This window comes from Juglans regia, chromosome 6, assembly GCF_001411555.2.
Source record: "Juglans regia cultivar Chandler chromosome 6, Walnut 2.0, whole genome shotgun sequence".
In the NCBI taxonomy this organism is placed as follows: domain Eukaryota; kingdom Viridiplantae; phylum Streptophyta; class Magnoliopsida; order Fagales; family Juglandaceae; genus Juglans; species Juglans regia.
The window spans coordinates 8,604,694-8,621,046 of NC_049906.1; the positions used below are offsets into that span (position 1 = coordinate 8,604,694).

Genomic DNA, 16,353 nt, shown 5'->3' on the forward strand with positions numbered 1-16,353 from the left:
ATTATTCTTTATAGTTTATCCTCTTTGTCTGTCTTTTAATGTGGATTTTGAGAACCAAGATTCAAGTAGAAAATGACATACAATAGTTAGTGTTCTTGTACCTTACTCTTAGAAAGGATTCCCTTCAATTGTTAGAATGTATGTGGTTTGACATGAGTCGTCAGATCTAATTTATAATAAATAAAATTTTATAATTTGACATATTACATCAAGTCACATCAGTTTATAAGTTTACTTTTATAAAATTTCTTTATACACCAAACATTTCTCATAATATAATGAAAATTGATACAGAAAACCATTTCACAACTATATAATATTAAGCAAAACTTTTAAAATTTAAGATTTTATTATGTGATTGCACACTAGTTGTGTACTAGTTATGTCCCTACATTTTTTAAATATAATACAAGAGTAGTTCCGGTAGTGTCATCAATACTGGAGTTATAGTGTCATCAATGGGGCAATCTTTCTCATTGAAATCCATTAAACAAACATTGGTATTTATTCATAATATTCAAAAGAATTGACCTTTTCTTTTAAAAACTTAGGACTCGTTTAAATAGTAAAATGAGATGATTTTAGATGAATTAAATAAAATATTGTTATAATGTTATATTTTCATATTATTATTGTTTTGAGATTTAAAAAAATTAAATTATTTATTATATTTTATGTGAGAATTTAAAAAAATTGTAATGATGAGAAGTGATGTGATGGTTTCTGTTAAGACTATTATTGACATCTAATGTAACCTTTTTTTGTTAGGTTGATAATATATTTTTCTGTATAAGACACTATAAATGACATGTTATTCCTGAAATGTTCACCATTCTTATATAAAATATGACAATTCATAAAATATCCCACTATTTTTATAGTGGCATGCCTATTGTGTTTTATACATCTATCAATAATGTACATAATTTTTGAAGTATGACCTTTGATACTTTACCTTAAATGTCTATAAATTTGATCATTTAAATTTAACATAATTTGAAAGGTTGTGTTAATAAATATTATACAATTTAAAATTTAAGAGATGTGACACATTTCCATTTAGGGGCAAATTAGGAATCTAAATGAAAAAATGGCTTTTATGGTAGACCCCACTATTGCGCACTCTTTAGAACTAAAGAACTGTATCGAACATTACTCATATTTCTACTCCTGATAACTTTTTTGTCTTCCTCCTTCAGTAATTAATTACAATTAGAAATCAAAAAAGATCACATTCAAAAAAAATAAAAAGGAAACAGAGTTACATGTCCAAGAGTGACCTTCTCCCACGATCACATTCAAATCACTCCACAATCAACCATATATATCATGGGTACACCATTAGTTACCAATGATACTTGGGAGAAGATATCAGTTTATCCATTCTCTTATTTTACCCGCCATTAGTTACCAATGATACTTGGGAGAAGATATCAGTTTATCCATTCTCTTATTTTTTTACTCTATTTTTCTTTGATTTTCAAATTGCTAGTCTGCTCTTTTGGTTAAACATGCTCAAAGACTGGTGCCTCGATAAAACATACGTGTCTAACTCGTCTCAGTTGTGACCACAACCATCGTGTCCCTTCATTTTCAGTCTTATGGACCAGTTACCCTTTGTAGAGGAAAAACAGTGCACCCCCTAAGGTGTTATCTTTATTGCCTAGTCATAAAAGAAATCCACATACATTCATTCCTCTTAGAGATAAGCAGATGCGGCTTTCAAAAATCTCCACAAGATTTGCAGTTTTGGGTAAAGACTTCCCTAAATGATAAGCCAAAAACCCACAAACTGATAAAGAAATGAACTTGAACTTCAATAATATTTGTACTTCAATACATCCTCATGTGGTAGTCTTCTTATTAGTCGTGACAAACAAGATTATAACACGACTTCTCCGGCCATAATGGAGAAATAAATCTGAAATATTTTATGAGGTGTTGGCATGTTTGGTTGTCTCTGTGAAAGAAAGTAGTCTTGCAAGAGAACACTTTAGTTTTGCATGGTTACAAGCTTCTCATACCAGAAACATGAAGCAATCCAATACAATTGAAATAATTTGATTGAGAAAGAAAGTAATTTCTCTGTAGAACGTAAAGATTCTATGGTCAACCAAAAAAAAAAACTGACGAGTTTACTCTCAGTCCTTTTGAATCCAGAAAAAGAACTGTGCCGAATACAAGATCATTTGGAATTGATAGTACATAAAATATTTGACAAACAGAACTTACTGGAGTGGATTTACAAAATTCGGTCAAATCATCCAACAGCATTTGGTCCCATCTTTTCCATTTAACTTCTTCCAACTTCAAGAAGTCAAGGATATCAAAATATCTCCCCCTAAGTTCTAATATGTTTCTTCAGCGCACAAACATACTATAAGCCAAAAGGAAGAAAATTAAAAATAATACGAAAACTACTTGCAACACAACGATACAAGTGGCAGTTAAATTGAAAGTGTTACCTTATTAGATACTACGCCTATGCTTCTGAAAATGTCTGAGAATGAAACTGTCAGCATATAAGGGATAGTTCTTCTTGATAAGGCCTTTTATGCATTTCCAATATGAAAAGTCAACCAGCTCTCCGTCCTTTCGAACTATGAACAAACATCGTGATCTTTCAAATTCAGGATGATACCCAATCTGTCAACCCAAAAAGGAAAATATGAATCATTTCCGATTGAAATGCAAAGATGTTACATAAAAAAAATATTGGAAAAGATATTTTGTAAAGCACCACGAGAGGCCCAAGCCCCCCATCGGGTTTATACTCCAAAATAACAAGTCAATAATACAATTAGAGCCCATTGGAATCATTATAAAGAACAAAAACTTCTCCCTCCCAAACAATCTAGGATCTCACTCACCACCTATACTCATTAAATATGAGGTATCACACATTCAATGTAGAACGCTATTATACTTTTATGAACAATAACATGAAATTCAAATGCAAACAAGGGACTGCCCTTTGGCATCTAGCCCCACATCTCAAAAGAAAAAGTACACTGCCCTTGAGACCTGCTGACCCAGTTATTTGCACCTGAAGATAAGCCACCGTCATTTTGGCAACAAGGTCTAGGAGCATGTATGCTGTTGTGTAGATCAAGAAGAGAAATCACCATGGTTAAATGAAAACCAACAATTTGGGGTTTTTGGGACTTCGCCTTGGTTATGAAAAGAAATGACCATGGGTTTTAAAGAAAAACAACAATAGCTTCTTTGGGATTTTTCGGGACTTTGAACTGCACTTTAGCATGTTCTTGACTGATTAAATTTTATTTTGCATGCCTACAAACACCAGAAAATATGGAATAAGTTATGTCGTAAAAGAGACAATTGCACAGTTCGTCAAACATCAATCTGGGTGATTTTGATAGCCAACAGAGCATTGACCATGGAGCTAGAAGATCACAATGCCTTCACAACACATAATGTAATTTCCCAACATGATATGTAAAAAAGAAAAAAGAAATTCCAAAAGGAAGTGGAAGTACGAACATAAATCAAACAGATGATACTCATGAGGTGATATAAAATCAGAGCTGTTTGTTTTTAAGCCAATAGAGTATTTGGTTAAAGCTAAGTAAATCAGAAAGCAACATTTAGGTATATGAATTGTGTTAACTGAGATTGGTGACCAGCCTCTTACCTGGAATTCCAAAATAGCTATATGTGAATTTACCTGGAGTATTCCTATTTGGCCAGGGCTCATTATAAAATCAGAGTCGTTTGTTTTTAAGCCAATAGAGTATTTGGTTAAAACTAAGTAAATCAGAAAGCAACATTTAGGTATATGAATTGTGTTACTGAGATTGGTGACCAGCCTCTTCAGAATTAAACCGATCTTTTTGGCCGGGGAGAGCGAGAGAGAGAGATACCGTGATATAATCAATCCCGCATCCAATCTTCTTTTCAAACTCAGGATGAAATGGAAGCAACCTCTCAAGAATGGTTTTCTCGTGCTCTGCACTTAATCTATCTCCACTTTGATATCTGTATCAAGATTTGACATTTCCACATAATGAAAATTCGTAAAATGAATGAAAACTAACACTATTTATACTCACCCTGTAAATTAGTTAAATTTTTTGTTTCCTTAGTAAGGAGTTTGATTCTCAAATTTGTGTTTTTATTCTCAAATTGGACCACGAAGAAGCATATTATATTGCCATAGGAAAAGCCTAATGACTTCTTATTTTTAATGTTATAGGAAACATGAACCTAAAAAAGAGGGACAACATGCAGCCATAGTGCCTTGCATCCAAATAACTTCCATGTTAAGAAAAAGGCTATATGAATGTTGAGTTAAAGTACAAATATGCACTAATGAAGGACTTCAACAGGACCACGACCATGCCATTACAAAATCCTGTCCAATATATCAAAATTGAGGTACCCCTTATAGATTTGCAGACTCTCTCTTAACCATGCATCCCCATTATACGAACTGCAACTCCCTTTAACCTTTTCTTTTACGTAACTTCTTAATGCATACTTTTGTGAGGAAGAGCAAGGATCTTGTAACTTTGAAGAGTCAAATTACAGATATACAAGTAATCAAACATGAAAAACCAAGAATCCTATCAGGTCAAATATAAAATAAACAAATTGATGACCATAATTTTTGAAAACCCAGAATGCAATTGTCCTTTGAACTACATAATACATTAATAATATTCATATTCTAATAATAATAATATTAGCAGATAAGTTAGTACCTATGCAGTCACATACACACCATATACCATATGGCATGCCTAAACGCAATCAAACAAACCCTAGGGGTTGGCTCAGGTGTTATGAGTCTTACTCTTAATGGTATGCTCCCTCGAAGTGTAAGCTTCAAACCATTGGGTGCAAACAATTTTTAGGAGTCACGCCCCATCGGTAAAAAGCATATGATTTACCTGAATTGTGTGATGGGGACACGTTACATGGGTCAAAAGTTTAACAAGGTTAAACACATGTTGCGTTTGCATGGTATGCGGGATTCCTCAACATTAAAAAAGGCAATCAGACAAATATACAGAGCAACCCACCTTTGTGTCATTTTATGTAATTACTTTTTCCCAGTTTTAATCAATCAATTACTTCTCTAGCCAAAGGACGGTTAAATCAATTAAAACCCCATGTTTCTCCCAATCATCCCAAGCCCGCCCTTTGACCACAAAGCTACTCCTTGACGATTCTGTTAGCACAATGTCTACAATCCAAGAAATTGTATTCACGACTCAACTAGAGCTCCATAAAAGTATAATAACCTAAGAAACATAAACAAAGTTCCGTCATTTGTAATTTTTTTTATAAAGTACAATAAAACTTTATTGAATCAATAAAAAGGCGTTGCCCAAGTAAACAGGGAGTAAACTAATGCCATGTGGAATTTTTGGTTTAAGGCAATCAAGAAATGAAACTATTAAATCGTCCACATTAGATAATAGAAGTCTTCTACTTGTCCCCCTAATAAAACGTAAAACGCAATGAAGTCATTCCGTTCCTACAGTTCAAGAAATCGAATTGCAAAAACAATAGAAAAGTAAAAGATAGTATAAAAAAGAAGGCCCTTTGGCTTTTGCTTACTTCCCAGAATGAATAATCATCCGAACAAAGCCAACAAGAGGAACCGTATCCTCCAGAATCCGGTCCTCCCAGTCAACCCATTTCTCCTCATAATCCCTCATCTTCCCTTCCTCATTCTCCTCGCCCTCATCCGAAATCCCACCCGAGTCCTTTTCCTGCGAGACAACGGGCTTCCTCAGCAACTCAGAGCCGTAACCGTCCGGTCCGGTCCTAAGGGCACGGAGACGCCGGGGAAGCGACGCCTTTGAGAAGGAAGGGAATGATAGAATAACGGGTGAGAAGTGGAGCGGGCTAGGGTTTGTGGGTAGGTGGACACGTAGCAGTGGTTTGGATATGGAAGCCATGGCCGTGACCCTAAGCTCTGCTGCTTGCACTTTGACACTGCTTTTAGCTTTTACTTCAGTATTTTGCTACGAAGTAGAGGAAGAGGTCTACCGTAATTCGGCTATGGCTTCTCGGTTGGGAACGGGTTAACGGTCACATGTTATCATCATCGCTTCTTTACTTTGTATATTTTCTCATTTAATTAACTTGGAGTAATGTTACACAATCTCCTCTACATCTACACATCACATATTTTAAATTTTTTAATATTTTTTTAAATTTTTTTTGAGTTTATTTTTTTTAAATTAATTCAATTCTTCTATTTATTATTCATATATTAAATATTTAATAAAAAAATATAATATGTAAAGATTATATAAATAGTAAAAAGTTGTATAAATTTTTTCAATTAACTTTGATTGAGAATATGGTAATGACAATTACGTGGCTATTTTATGATTTTATCACTTAATTAGTGGTATTAATAATTATCTTTTAATTTTGGATTTTGTATAATCATAATTTATTTTAAAAAACAATTATTATTAAAAAGATGGTATATGTCTCATTACTAAATATATTTTCTGACGGTTGAATTATGTTGTTTATTACAACCATATAGCTACTCTTATCTTGTAATATTTATTTAGCAATGCTCAGAGCATTGATATTGATTTTATTAAATTTATCTCTAAAATTTGATAAAAAATACATATCTTTCATAAATAAAAAACCTCCATAACCATAATCTCATGTTGGATTAGTAAAAATAATAATATAATATTATTTTTTTATAATAATATTTATAATTTATTTTTTTCTTATTTTACAATTACACTAACTATATATTAATTAATAATTTAATTTGATACTTAAATTATTATTTCCCAACTTAAATATATTGTAGCTCAAAATTGAAAAATAATAATTTAAATAAATAAAATAATAGTTATAGAGTGTGAACAGTTAATCTTTAAATTTGAAGATGAAGGAAAATATACTGTAACTCAAAGTTAAATATTTTAGTGTATGTTGAATCTAATATAGTGATTTTAAACATAAATTTATCAAATTTTGAAGATGATACTCATTTGATGAGTCCAATACCAATACTCTAATTAATTATTGAGTTTCTTTTCCTAAAAAATAATTAAGATTTAGTATAAAGGTTATGAAAAATGTTACATCAGCACAATGTGATAGAAGATAATAAAAGTGTCGTCATAACATTTTCTCTAAAGAAATCAGAACTTAGATTAACAGATTCTTGTGACGTCGACAGAGTTGTGACGTCGATAGAGTTGAAACAAGCAACAAGTAGTAATGGTTTGTGACTAGGTTGCTCGAGACCATTAGTGTATGACAATCTATAACACTAGGTCATTTTTATTAATACGAGACGAAAGTTATATCACACTTTTCATGTTTTAAGTGGTTTTATAAGTCAATAACTTAAATAAATAGTCATTTCAAAATTTCTTAATAACATTTTTTCTTATTATTCATAGTAACATTGGCTTTATTAGATAACTTTTAAACAAAAATTAAAAAATAATTTAACATTTTTAAATAAAAATTATATTATAAAATTATATTTTAATTTTATAATATGTTTTATTCAATTTTTTTTTTTATTTTTTAAAATCTAAAAAATACTCAACTTAAACTATTTCACTATTATTTATAAAAATATCATCTGATCTCGCTCCCCAATCAAGCTTTGAGTTGCTTATGGGAGTGTCTACTATCAGCAATCTGATTTCATTGGTGCCCAGCTGGCACCCTCGGGTGGCCATTAAAGACCTATCAAGAGCTCCATTTTTGGAAATGAATGCTAAATTGAAAACAAGAAGATGCAACTTGTCATCCCTGTTATTTGAGAACCAAAAAAAAGAAGTTTTACATAAATAAATATTTTTCCCATTAGAAGAGTGTTTCTGCACATCTTTTTTACTATTGGATTTGAAATAAAAGAAATTAAAAAACAAAAAGGAATTAGAACTCCCAAAGGACAACATGATTGTTTAAGTTGAAGGAAATGGCATTGCTCTATGTGCTTTAGGAGTATGCAACCGTATTCGGATATTTGGCTATAATTGGATCTGGATCCAGATTCTAAAAACAGGACAGTTATCCCCTCGGATTAATCCAGAAGTAATCCGAGTTGTTTTTTTTTCCTTTTTTGGCTATAAATCTGGATATCCTAATTGTAACCGGATTTAATCCAAATTTATTAATAGCTTTTTTTTCTAAAAAAAAAAAAGAAAAACTGTTTAAACTTTAAAAAATATTTTTATAGCACTTTTTTTTTAAAAAAAAGGGACTTGCTTACAGATAACCGGGTCATAAAACCTGATCTGTAATTGGATCCAAGTTTCTCTCAACCTTTTGGATACACCTGAATTCCAAGTTTTGGACTTGATCTGGAAAAAATCCAGCCCAGTTCTACACCCCTAATGTGCTTATGTGAGCTATGGTAGTTTAGTGTATAATTATATTGCTATGATGAGTCGTTTGTGTTAACGTTGTATTTCTCACACATTTGAGCTAGACTCTAACAACTTAGGTATTTTGAAATGTGCCTATAAAAGATAGGAGAGAAGGTGACTAGGAGAGGGCGGCCTTGGGGCCGAGGAGTCTCTAATGTCAAAGTTAGTAAATATTCTTGGAAGTTTGTAAATAAATGAAAGAGTCTAGAAATCAAATAACTTTCTCGTACCTAGAGCTTGCTATTTATATCGTGGGTTGGGAGGAGATGCAGATCATCTTTATCTCCACAAAGTTTGTACCTCTTCTGTTGTTTCTATTGTTAGAGTCCATTAATGCAGCGTGACTCTGCGACGACACTAGAAATGTGGCGTGTAGCTTGATAGCAGTACCATTAATGCGGCATGATTTCCTGGCCTTGCATTTATCCCTTTTGAGCCGTAGATGGTCTGACATCGATAGATTGAGTGCCTTCGCATTTCCCGTTGCCTCTGTGCAAGTCTCAAGGATCTAAACATTACCGTGGACTGTTAGACTGATCTGTATTATCAATTACTCGACTTCTTTCCCTGGTAGATGCTTTGCCCCTTACGCGGTCCTGGTGGCCCTTGAGCCAAGTTTTGGGCCAAGGCACAATGAGCTTTATGTGGTGGGGAAAATCTCCTTACAGTTTGAATATCTGTAAATGTGGGATGTGGGCTGTTAAGTTTAACGAGAACATAGAACCTAGTCCAAAAGGATTGGTGGACAAAGAAAACCAACTCACCTCAATGGCAGGCAAACACATGGTCCATGCCAATTTAGCAAGAAGTGATTGAGGTGGCTAGCAAATATCATATATCGTAGATGGCGAAAGCGGACAATGTTGAAGTAAAGGTGTGCAAACTTAGGGATGGATATCAACTATGAGCTAGGACTTACATAATCCCATATTTGAGGAAGTGGAATCCTATTTGAGACACTACGTGTGTATCATTGAATGAACAAGACATACAGAATGGATCATGAAATGTTAAAGTGACAAAGAATCTCCATTATTAATGAAGATGCAACAAGCTGTATTAGTTGTCATACTTATTATATCGTCAATGGTGGATCAGAAAAGCTTCAACTGCTACACATGCAACTTCAACAACTTCAACAAATTCCTCAAGACGTTGCCACCATCTATGTGTTGATATTATTCTCTATGCTTCTTGGGCGCTAGCAAGATTATGATCGATTTGATACTTCATTCTTGCCTAATTTACAGATTTTCCTATGGCTAGGATTTAAGGCACTTCTCTACCTACCATAAGTCACTAGCCCCGTATGTTTTATAATTTAGCCTTTGGTACAAGCCCTAAGAGTCTTTTTAGAGAAGTGTGGAAGTTTGATGACACTCATTATGCGATAAATTGTATCACTTGGGCTGGTTCTCCTTGCAATTTTAACTAATGTAGTTGTCACTCTCAATAACAGTAGAAAATCTAGTCATCTCACAAGACTATCAAAGGGTAGTGCTACTATACCATCTAAGTTTGTCAACTTGGTGTGTCCCTAGTGCAAATTGTACTGTTTTAAGGAAAAAAAATATTTTTTTAAACATTTAAAAAAATATCAATACACTAATAGTCACTTCCTTAACTATTAAGTAAAAGAAAAAAGAAAAATAAAATAAAATAAAATACATGAGTAGTCAAATTGAGTGGACAATTTTAGACAACACCATTTTCTTAAACCAAAACCACCTTTACAAGTAATGCTATATACAACTATGAGTTGTGCAAGCGCCCACACTATTTTAAGATTGAGATCTATTATTAAAAAATTAATTTTTTATGTTTCATATTTGTTTATTTTTTAAAAAATAAGTATTTATAACTGTAAATATAATTTATCTCGATTATATCGAGAGAGCATCTAATGAAGTCTGCTTTGTTAATTTCAACCATATTTCTCAATTTTTATATCTATTTGACTTTTAATGTCTAATTTCTAAAAAGTTTTGACATAACTATATAAAAAATAAGAACTGCTACAAACACAAAGAAATTACACAAAATAAATCCACAAACTAATGAGGTTTTATGGAATCCATTTGTAAATGACGTGTTTCACATCACCAACTACTCGGATAACCAGAAACAAATGAGAGGGCGGTACTGGGTGCCCAGAGGAGTTCTGATATCTAAGTTAGAGAGATGTAGTCTCAATATAAGTGTGTAAGTAATAATAAATTATTTGTTACCTTCATGTGTTATTTATAGAGGTGCTGAGGATGTAGATAACCGTTAAATCCAATGGTTCATCTTGAATAATTCCTTAATAAGTGGACGAGATAATCACCCTGATCTATTGGCATTATCATATCACACGATTTGCACCATAGGCACTTGGGTCGTGAGTCTCACAGTCTTGGGCCCATAGTCTGAATCTGTCCTCTAGTCGTGGGCTTATTACCATGAGACCTAAATATCCCTTCTAGTTATCCTGCTAATTTTCTTTGTGCCAGCACATAGGAAATTAATTTGTTTTATATCCTTTTAATTCGCATGAGAGTACTTTACCGTGCTAGCTTGGGGCAAGTAGGCGGCCACTCAGATTTCCTTTTCTTCAACCCTGCTGAGGGTCCATGTTAACTTAGGTGTGGGCCTAAACTTCTTGTTGTACCCCAAAAACGTAGCCCACATAACTGTTCGCACGCTTTTATTCTCTCTTATTCAAAAGAATGGTAACTGACGGCGTTGTCACCCGTTTGGTTTCCCAAGAACCTCATCATCATTACTTTTCCCCCTCTTTCATCTTCTTGATTCATTTCCTTTCTTCCATTTATGCCATACTTCTTCTTTTCACTTTTTCACATTCTCTCTCATTTCCCTTCCAGTTTCTTCCTGTTACTTTCTCACATTCTTTCTCATTTCCCTTCCAGTTTCTTCTTATTACTTTCTCACATTCTCTCCCATGGCTAACCGCGGCTCCTCACGTACTCCTAACCAACCTTCGGCCCAAACTCATTCACACGTGTGGCGTGTTCTACTGTGCTCGTGTGTGGTCTTCTGCATGACCTTGGAGCCCTTAGGGGAGATGTGCCCAGATTTGACCACCAAGGCATTCCTATTTTTTTATTCCGTAAATGGATTACTAGGTAACATTTGTAGCTTCTGCATTTGTTCACAATGCTTGGTAGCATTTGAGCCCTGCCACTCTAATGCCAAACAATGGCAAATAAAGTTTTTCTTTATGTCTGGTGGAGATTGAGAATTTCCTGCGTTTGGAATGCACCTTCAAGATTTTCCTGTTCGTGTGAATTGGGGCAAAGTCCCAGATGACAAAAGTCTCTTGCTAGAGCTAACTAACAAAGAACACTCCTGCATTGATCTAGTCCTCCATTGGGCTAAAGAGAATGACGGTGGCCTGGGCATCGAGCAACTCCTGACCGCCACCAACATCGATAGGTTCCTCATGGTGTCTAACCGTGCACATGTCAAGGGGAGTAAACTTAAGATTGTGAGGCCTCCGGCAAAGAGGCGTGCTTCTCACTCTGCTGAGCCTCCCCAAAAGCATCCTCATCGTAGTGAAGACTGTGAGGGTAAGACTATAGTGTCTGCCATGGGGGTGAAGCTAGAATCAGAAGGGGTTGTGGCTTTTGGTTCCAACCTTGATGTTGGGAGTGAGATGCCCAAAGCCTCTCCTGTGAGGGTGTTGCCACCAACGTCACCAGGTCTTGAAGACCTCAATGGGCTCATGGGGCAAGCCCTCATTGACCTAGGGATGGCCTTCGACTTTACCTTACGCTCTAAAGGGTCCGGTTTAGTGGGCACTCCACCCTTTAAGTGTCCTTCCTTTCTCTCCCTGACTTTGACTCCCAGTGGTGGCGAAATATCTGAAGACCTTTATGACGCCTTTTCTATGGGCGTTTATGGGATGGTCGCGCCTGAAGCTGCTGCTCCCCTAGTTGGCGGCTCCTAGACCAATGTCCAAGGCGGTGACATTCAAACTTGTAGGGGGCAAGATTCCAAGCCAAGTTTCCTTCCTGTAACCATTTTGGGGGTGAAACCCCACCGACAAATCAAGAGAGGGTCTTTATTCCCTCCCTTTCCCCCTCTTCCTTTAGTGGTGTTGGAGACTCCATGACCCCCCGGGAGGGGGGGTGGTTCATCCTTGGAAGAGGTGAGGGAAGAGGAAGATGAAGCTGATCAGGATGAAGTTGGTGATGGGAGGCCTGGCGACCATGTAGAAGGGGGACAAGGTGAAGGCTAAACTGCGTTCGTATATGAGTTGGGGGTTCCAACCACCCTTTTCTTGCCTTTGGTGCATTTCTCATTAAGGGAAACTCATACAACGGCCAAAGTAAGTAGGGTTGAGGGGGCTGTGCCCAAGTGTCCCCTTCCTCCCTTCAGGTCAGTGGCGGAGATGTCACAATGCCTGAAGAATCTCCTGTCCCCGTTATTGACTTGTTTTCTACCTAATCTTCTTATTTGATTGTGGGTTGTTCTTGCTTGTAACGATCATCTTATTTGGCATTTTATGTTGTGCATGCGTGGATGACTTAGCAACTTGGATTTTAAGTGATTGCACCCACTTGGAAGATGAGGTGTGGGAGAGGTGAATTTTCAGGTTCTTCACCAAGTAGAAGATAACTCGACTTCTAGCTGAGAAGACTGAGGTGGAGTGCTACTTGGAATAGGCTGATTGGCACATTCATGCCTTAAAAGTTGACCTTGAGTCTTTCCATGATGATTCGTGTGAGCTTCATGGCGAATTGCTTCGCACCCTGTCCCTCCAAGCTCGTGACAGTTTTGCTTTGCAGCTAGCGGAATCAGAATGGGCATCTGCTACAGCCCAAGTATGTTGCTTGAATGGGGCACTAGCTTCCTCTTAGTAGTCGCAGGCAGATGCTGAGCAGAGTTGCAGGGAGTCTACTCAGGCATTGTCATCCTCCGAGGAGGAGTGCAAGAAATTTGCCCTTGAGCTGTCAGAGGTGAAGGCTTTGCATGCGGAGGAGCGTAGGCAGTTCAACTTTCAAGTGTCCGAGATGAAGGGGAATTATGAAGAGTTAAAATCGAGGTTCACAGCCTACAAGAAAAACAGGGAGGATGTCGATGCCATGCAGGATAAGACAAATAGAATCATGCTGCGCTTGGACTCCACAACCAAAGAATAGAAGATGAAGCTACAAGAGTTGGAGTCCCAATTGGTTTCTGCCAATGGTGAGTTGATTTGTCTTCATCCTAAGTTGGCTGCTGTCAGGGCTGTTAGAGACCGGGCTTTCGGGTACAGCTATGGGGCTAGCATGGCTCGCTTACGAGCCCATTTGTTGGCAAATCCTTGAACTGACCTTAGAAGGCTGGACCTGGGCGCCTTCAAACCTGATGTGGCATTGTGCCAATTTGTGGTCGTCTTGGGGCGCAACACCATGAACGATGCCTTTCCTGCCTCGTCGTCTTCTTTGAAGCCATCGTCGTCACACAATAACATTTCCTTGCTTTACTCATGTTTTGTTTATAATGACAATGTTGGCTCTCGGTTTGGCCCTTTTGTAATACTGATATGACTTTGGCCCTTGATTTGGCCCTTTTGCAATACTGATATGACTTCAACCCTTGATTTGGCTTGGTAATAGCCTTAATGCTGATACACATCTTTTTTATGTGAGTCTTTTGGGCTCAATATTAAGTAAGGTCGATCATGGAGTCTCAGGACCTTCACGCCCATGCGCTGCACCGCAAGTCTTTAGACTCGAGACTAGTGGCTAAGTATAGGGGTTATGGGGTCTTCTAACCTCCATGCACATGCATTGCACCGTGAGTCTTTTGAGTCGACCATGATAGTTAAGTATGGGAATCGTGGGGTATTCTGACCTCCACGCCCCTGGGTTACACCGCAAGTCTTTGGACTCTACACTAGTGGCTAAGTATAGGGGTCATGGGGTCTTTTGACCTCCACGCCCATGCATTGCACCACGAGTCTTTAGACTCGATACTGGTGGCGAAGTGTGTGAGTCATGGGGTCTTCTGACCTCCACGCCCATCCATTGCACCGCGAGTCTTTAGACTCGATATTGGTGGCTAAGTGTGTGAGTCGTGGGGTCTTCTGACCTCCCCGCCCATGCGTTGCACCGCGAGTCTTTGGACTCGACATTAATGGCTAAGTATAGGATAGGGTCTTTAGACCCCATGCCCATGTGTTGCATCGCGAGTCTCTGGACTCGACACTGGTGGCTAAGTATAGGGGTCGTAGGGTCTTCTGACCTCTACGCTCATGTGTTGCATTGCAACTCTTTGAACTCGATATTGGTGGCTAAGTGTGTGAGTCATGGGGTCTTCTAACCTCCATGCCTATGCGTTGCACCGCGAGTTATTGGACTCGAGACTAGTGGCTAAGTATAGGGGTTGTGGGGTCTTTTAACCTCCACGCTCATGCGTTGCACCGTGAGTCTTTTGGACTCAACACTGGTGGCTAAGTGTGTGAGTCGTGGGATCTTCTGACCTTCACGCCCATGTGTTGCACACGAGTCATTGAACTTGACCCTAATGGCTAAGTATAGGAGTCATGAGGTCTTCTGACCTCCACACCCATAGGTTGCACTGCCAGTCATTGGACTCGACACTAGTGGTTAACTATAAGCACATATGTGAACCGAATAGTCATCCACCTTTATTGACTTGTCTCTTATTAAAAACAAAAATTTTGCAAAAATATCTACGGGTAAATTTCTTTAGATGCTTGGCGTTCCAAGGGTGTTGCAACTCCTTTCCCTGACTATCCTTGAGGCGGTAGGAACCCGGTCTGTTGGTGGCGAAGACCACATAAGGTCCTTCCCATCGTGGGCCGAGTTACCCCTTGTCTTGAGTTTTCACTCCCGTTTCCTTAAGTACTAAGTCGCCCACTCTGAAGGACCTGGGTTTGACCCTTTTGTTGAAGTAGCGCTCGGCTTTCCTTTTGTTGAGGATGTTGTGGATCTCCGCTTCTCCCTTCCTTTCTTCTTATAGGTCGAGGTATTCCTCAAGTGTCTCGTTGTTTTCGGATTGGTTGAAGTGGCTAGTCCGGTATGTAGGCAAGCTAACTTCCACTGAAGAGGCTGCCTCATTCCCAAAGGCTAAGGTGAAGGGCGTCTCGCCTTTTGGGGTCTTCACTGTTGTCTTGTAGGCCCATAGTACTTCTGGGAGCTCTTCCGCCCATTCTCCCTCTATGTTGTCGAGCTTCTTCTTTAAGATCCTTAGTAGGAATTTGTTTGTTGATTCTGCCTGTCTGTTGGCTTGTAGGTGTCCCAGTGACGAGTATTTTACTCGGATGCCCAACTCCTGACACCACTCTTTGTAGTGTTCTGAGTTGAACTGTTTCCCTATGTCGGAGACTATATTGTTGGGAATGCCAAACCTACACACGATGATTTTCCATAGAAATCTGGTAATGGCCTTTGTTGTTATGGTTGCGAGGGGCTTCACCTTCACCCACTTTGTGAAGTAGACGACTATGTGCTTTACCCTACCCTCCCCTGAGGGAAAGAGGCCAACCAGGTCAATCCACCACTGGGCAAACAACCATGGGGCAGTGATGGAGAGTAGTTCTTCGGGCAAATAGTGTGGAACGGGTGCGTAAACTTGGAACTGAGTACACTTTTTTGCAAATTGCATGGCGTCCCTTAAGGCATTGGGCCAATAGTAGCCCGCTCTAAGGGCTTTCCTTGTTAAAACCCTTCCGCCTAAATGGTTGCCGCAGACGCCCTCATGTATTTCTACCAAAATGTATTGTGCTTCCTCTGGCGAGATGCACCTTAGTAGAGGGGCGGCGAAACCCTTCTTATAAAGGATTCCATCAACTTTAATGAACCACGCCACATTCCTTCTGACTTTCCTTGCAGCCTCCTTCCCTTCTGAGAGCTTGTCGTTATCTAGGTACTCAAGTATTTCCTTGGCCCACACTAGCCTTGAGGGCCCAATGTGGTCCACCTGTACTTCAATGGCTGGGATC

The 16,353-nt window shown here is 37.9% G+C and overlaps 1 protein-coding gene across 1 annotated transcript; it reads right to left on the reverse strand.

Annotated features, from left to right (window-relative positions):
- Positions 1-2,044: 2,044 nt before the first annotated feature.
- LOC109022277 (protein DCL homolog, chloroplastic) lies at positions 2,045-6,076 on the reverse strand. Its single transcript, XM_019005142.2, has 4 exons — positions 5,587-6,076; positions 3,885-3,999; positions 2,466-2,646; positions 2,045-2,377 (listed from the first exon to the last, which is right to left on the reverse strand). The coding sequence occupies exons 1-3, from the start codon at positions 5,928-5,930 to the stop codon at positions 2,470-2,472; spliced, it is 636 nt and encodes a 211-aa protein (XP_018860687.1). The 5' UTR covers positions 5,931-6,076; the 3' UTR covers positions 2,045-2,377; positions 2,466-2,469.
- Between the last annotated feature and the right edge of the window lie 10,277 nt (positions 6,077-16,353).

Coding starts and splice junctions, on each gene's coding strand:
- LOC109022277 (XM_019005142.2), bottom strand. CDS start 5,930: ATGGCTTCCATATCCAAACCACTGCTACGTGTCCACCTACCCACAAAC. Junction 4,000..5,586: donor ATGATTATTCATTCTGGGAA/GTAAGCAAAAGC, acceptor ATCTTGATACAG/ATATCAAAGTGGAGATAGAT. Junction 2,647..3,884: donor GCGGGATTGATTATATCACG/GTATCTCTCTCT, acceptor TTGGGTTGACAG/ATTGGGTATCATCCTGAATT.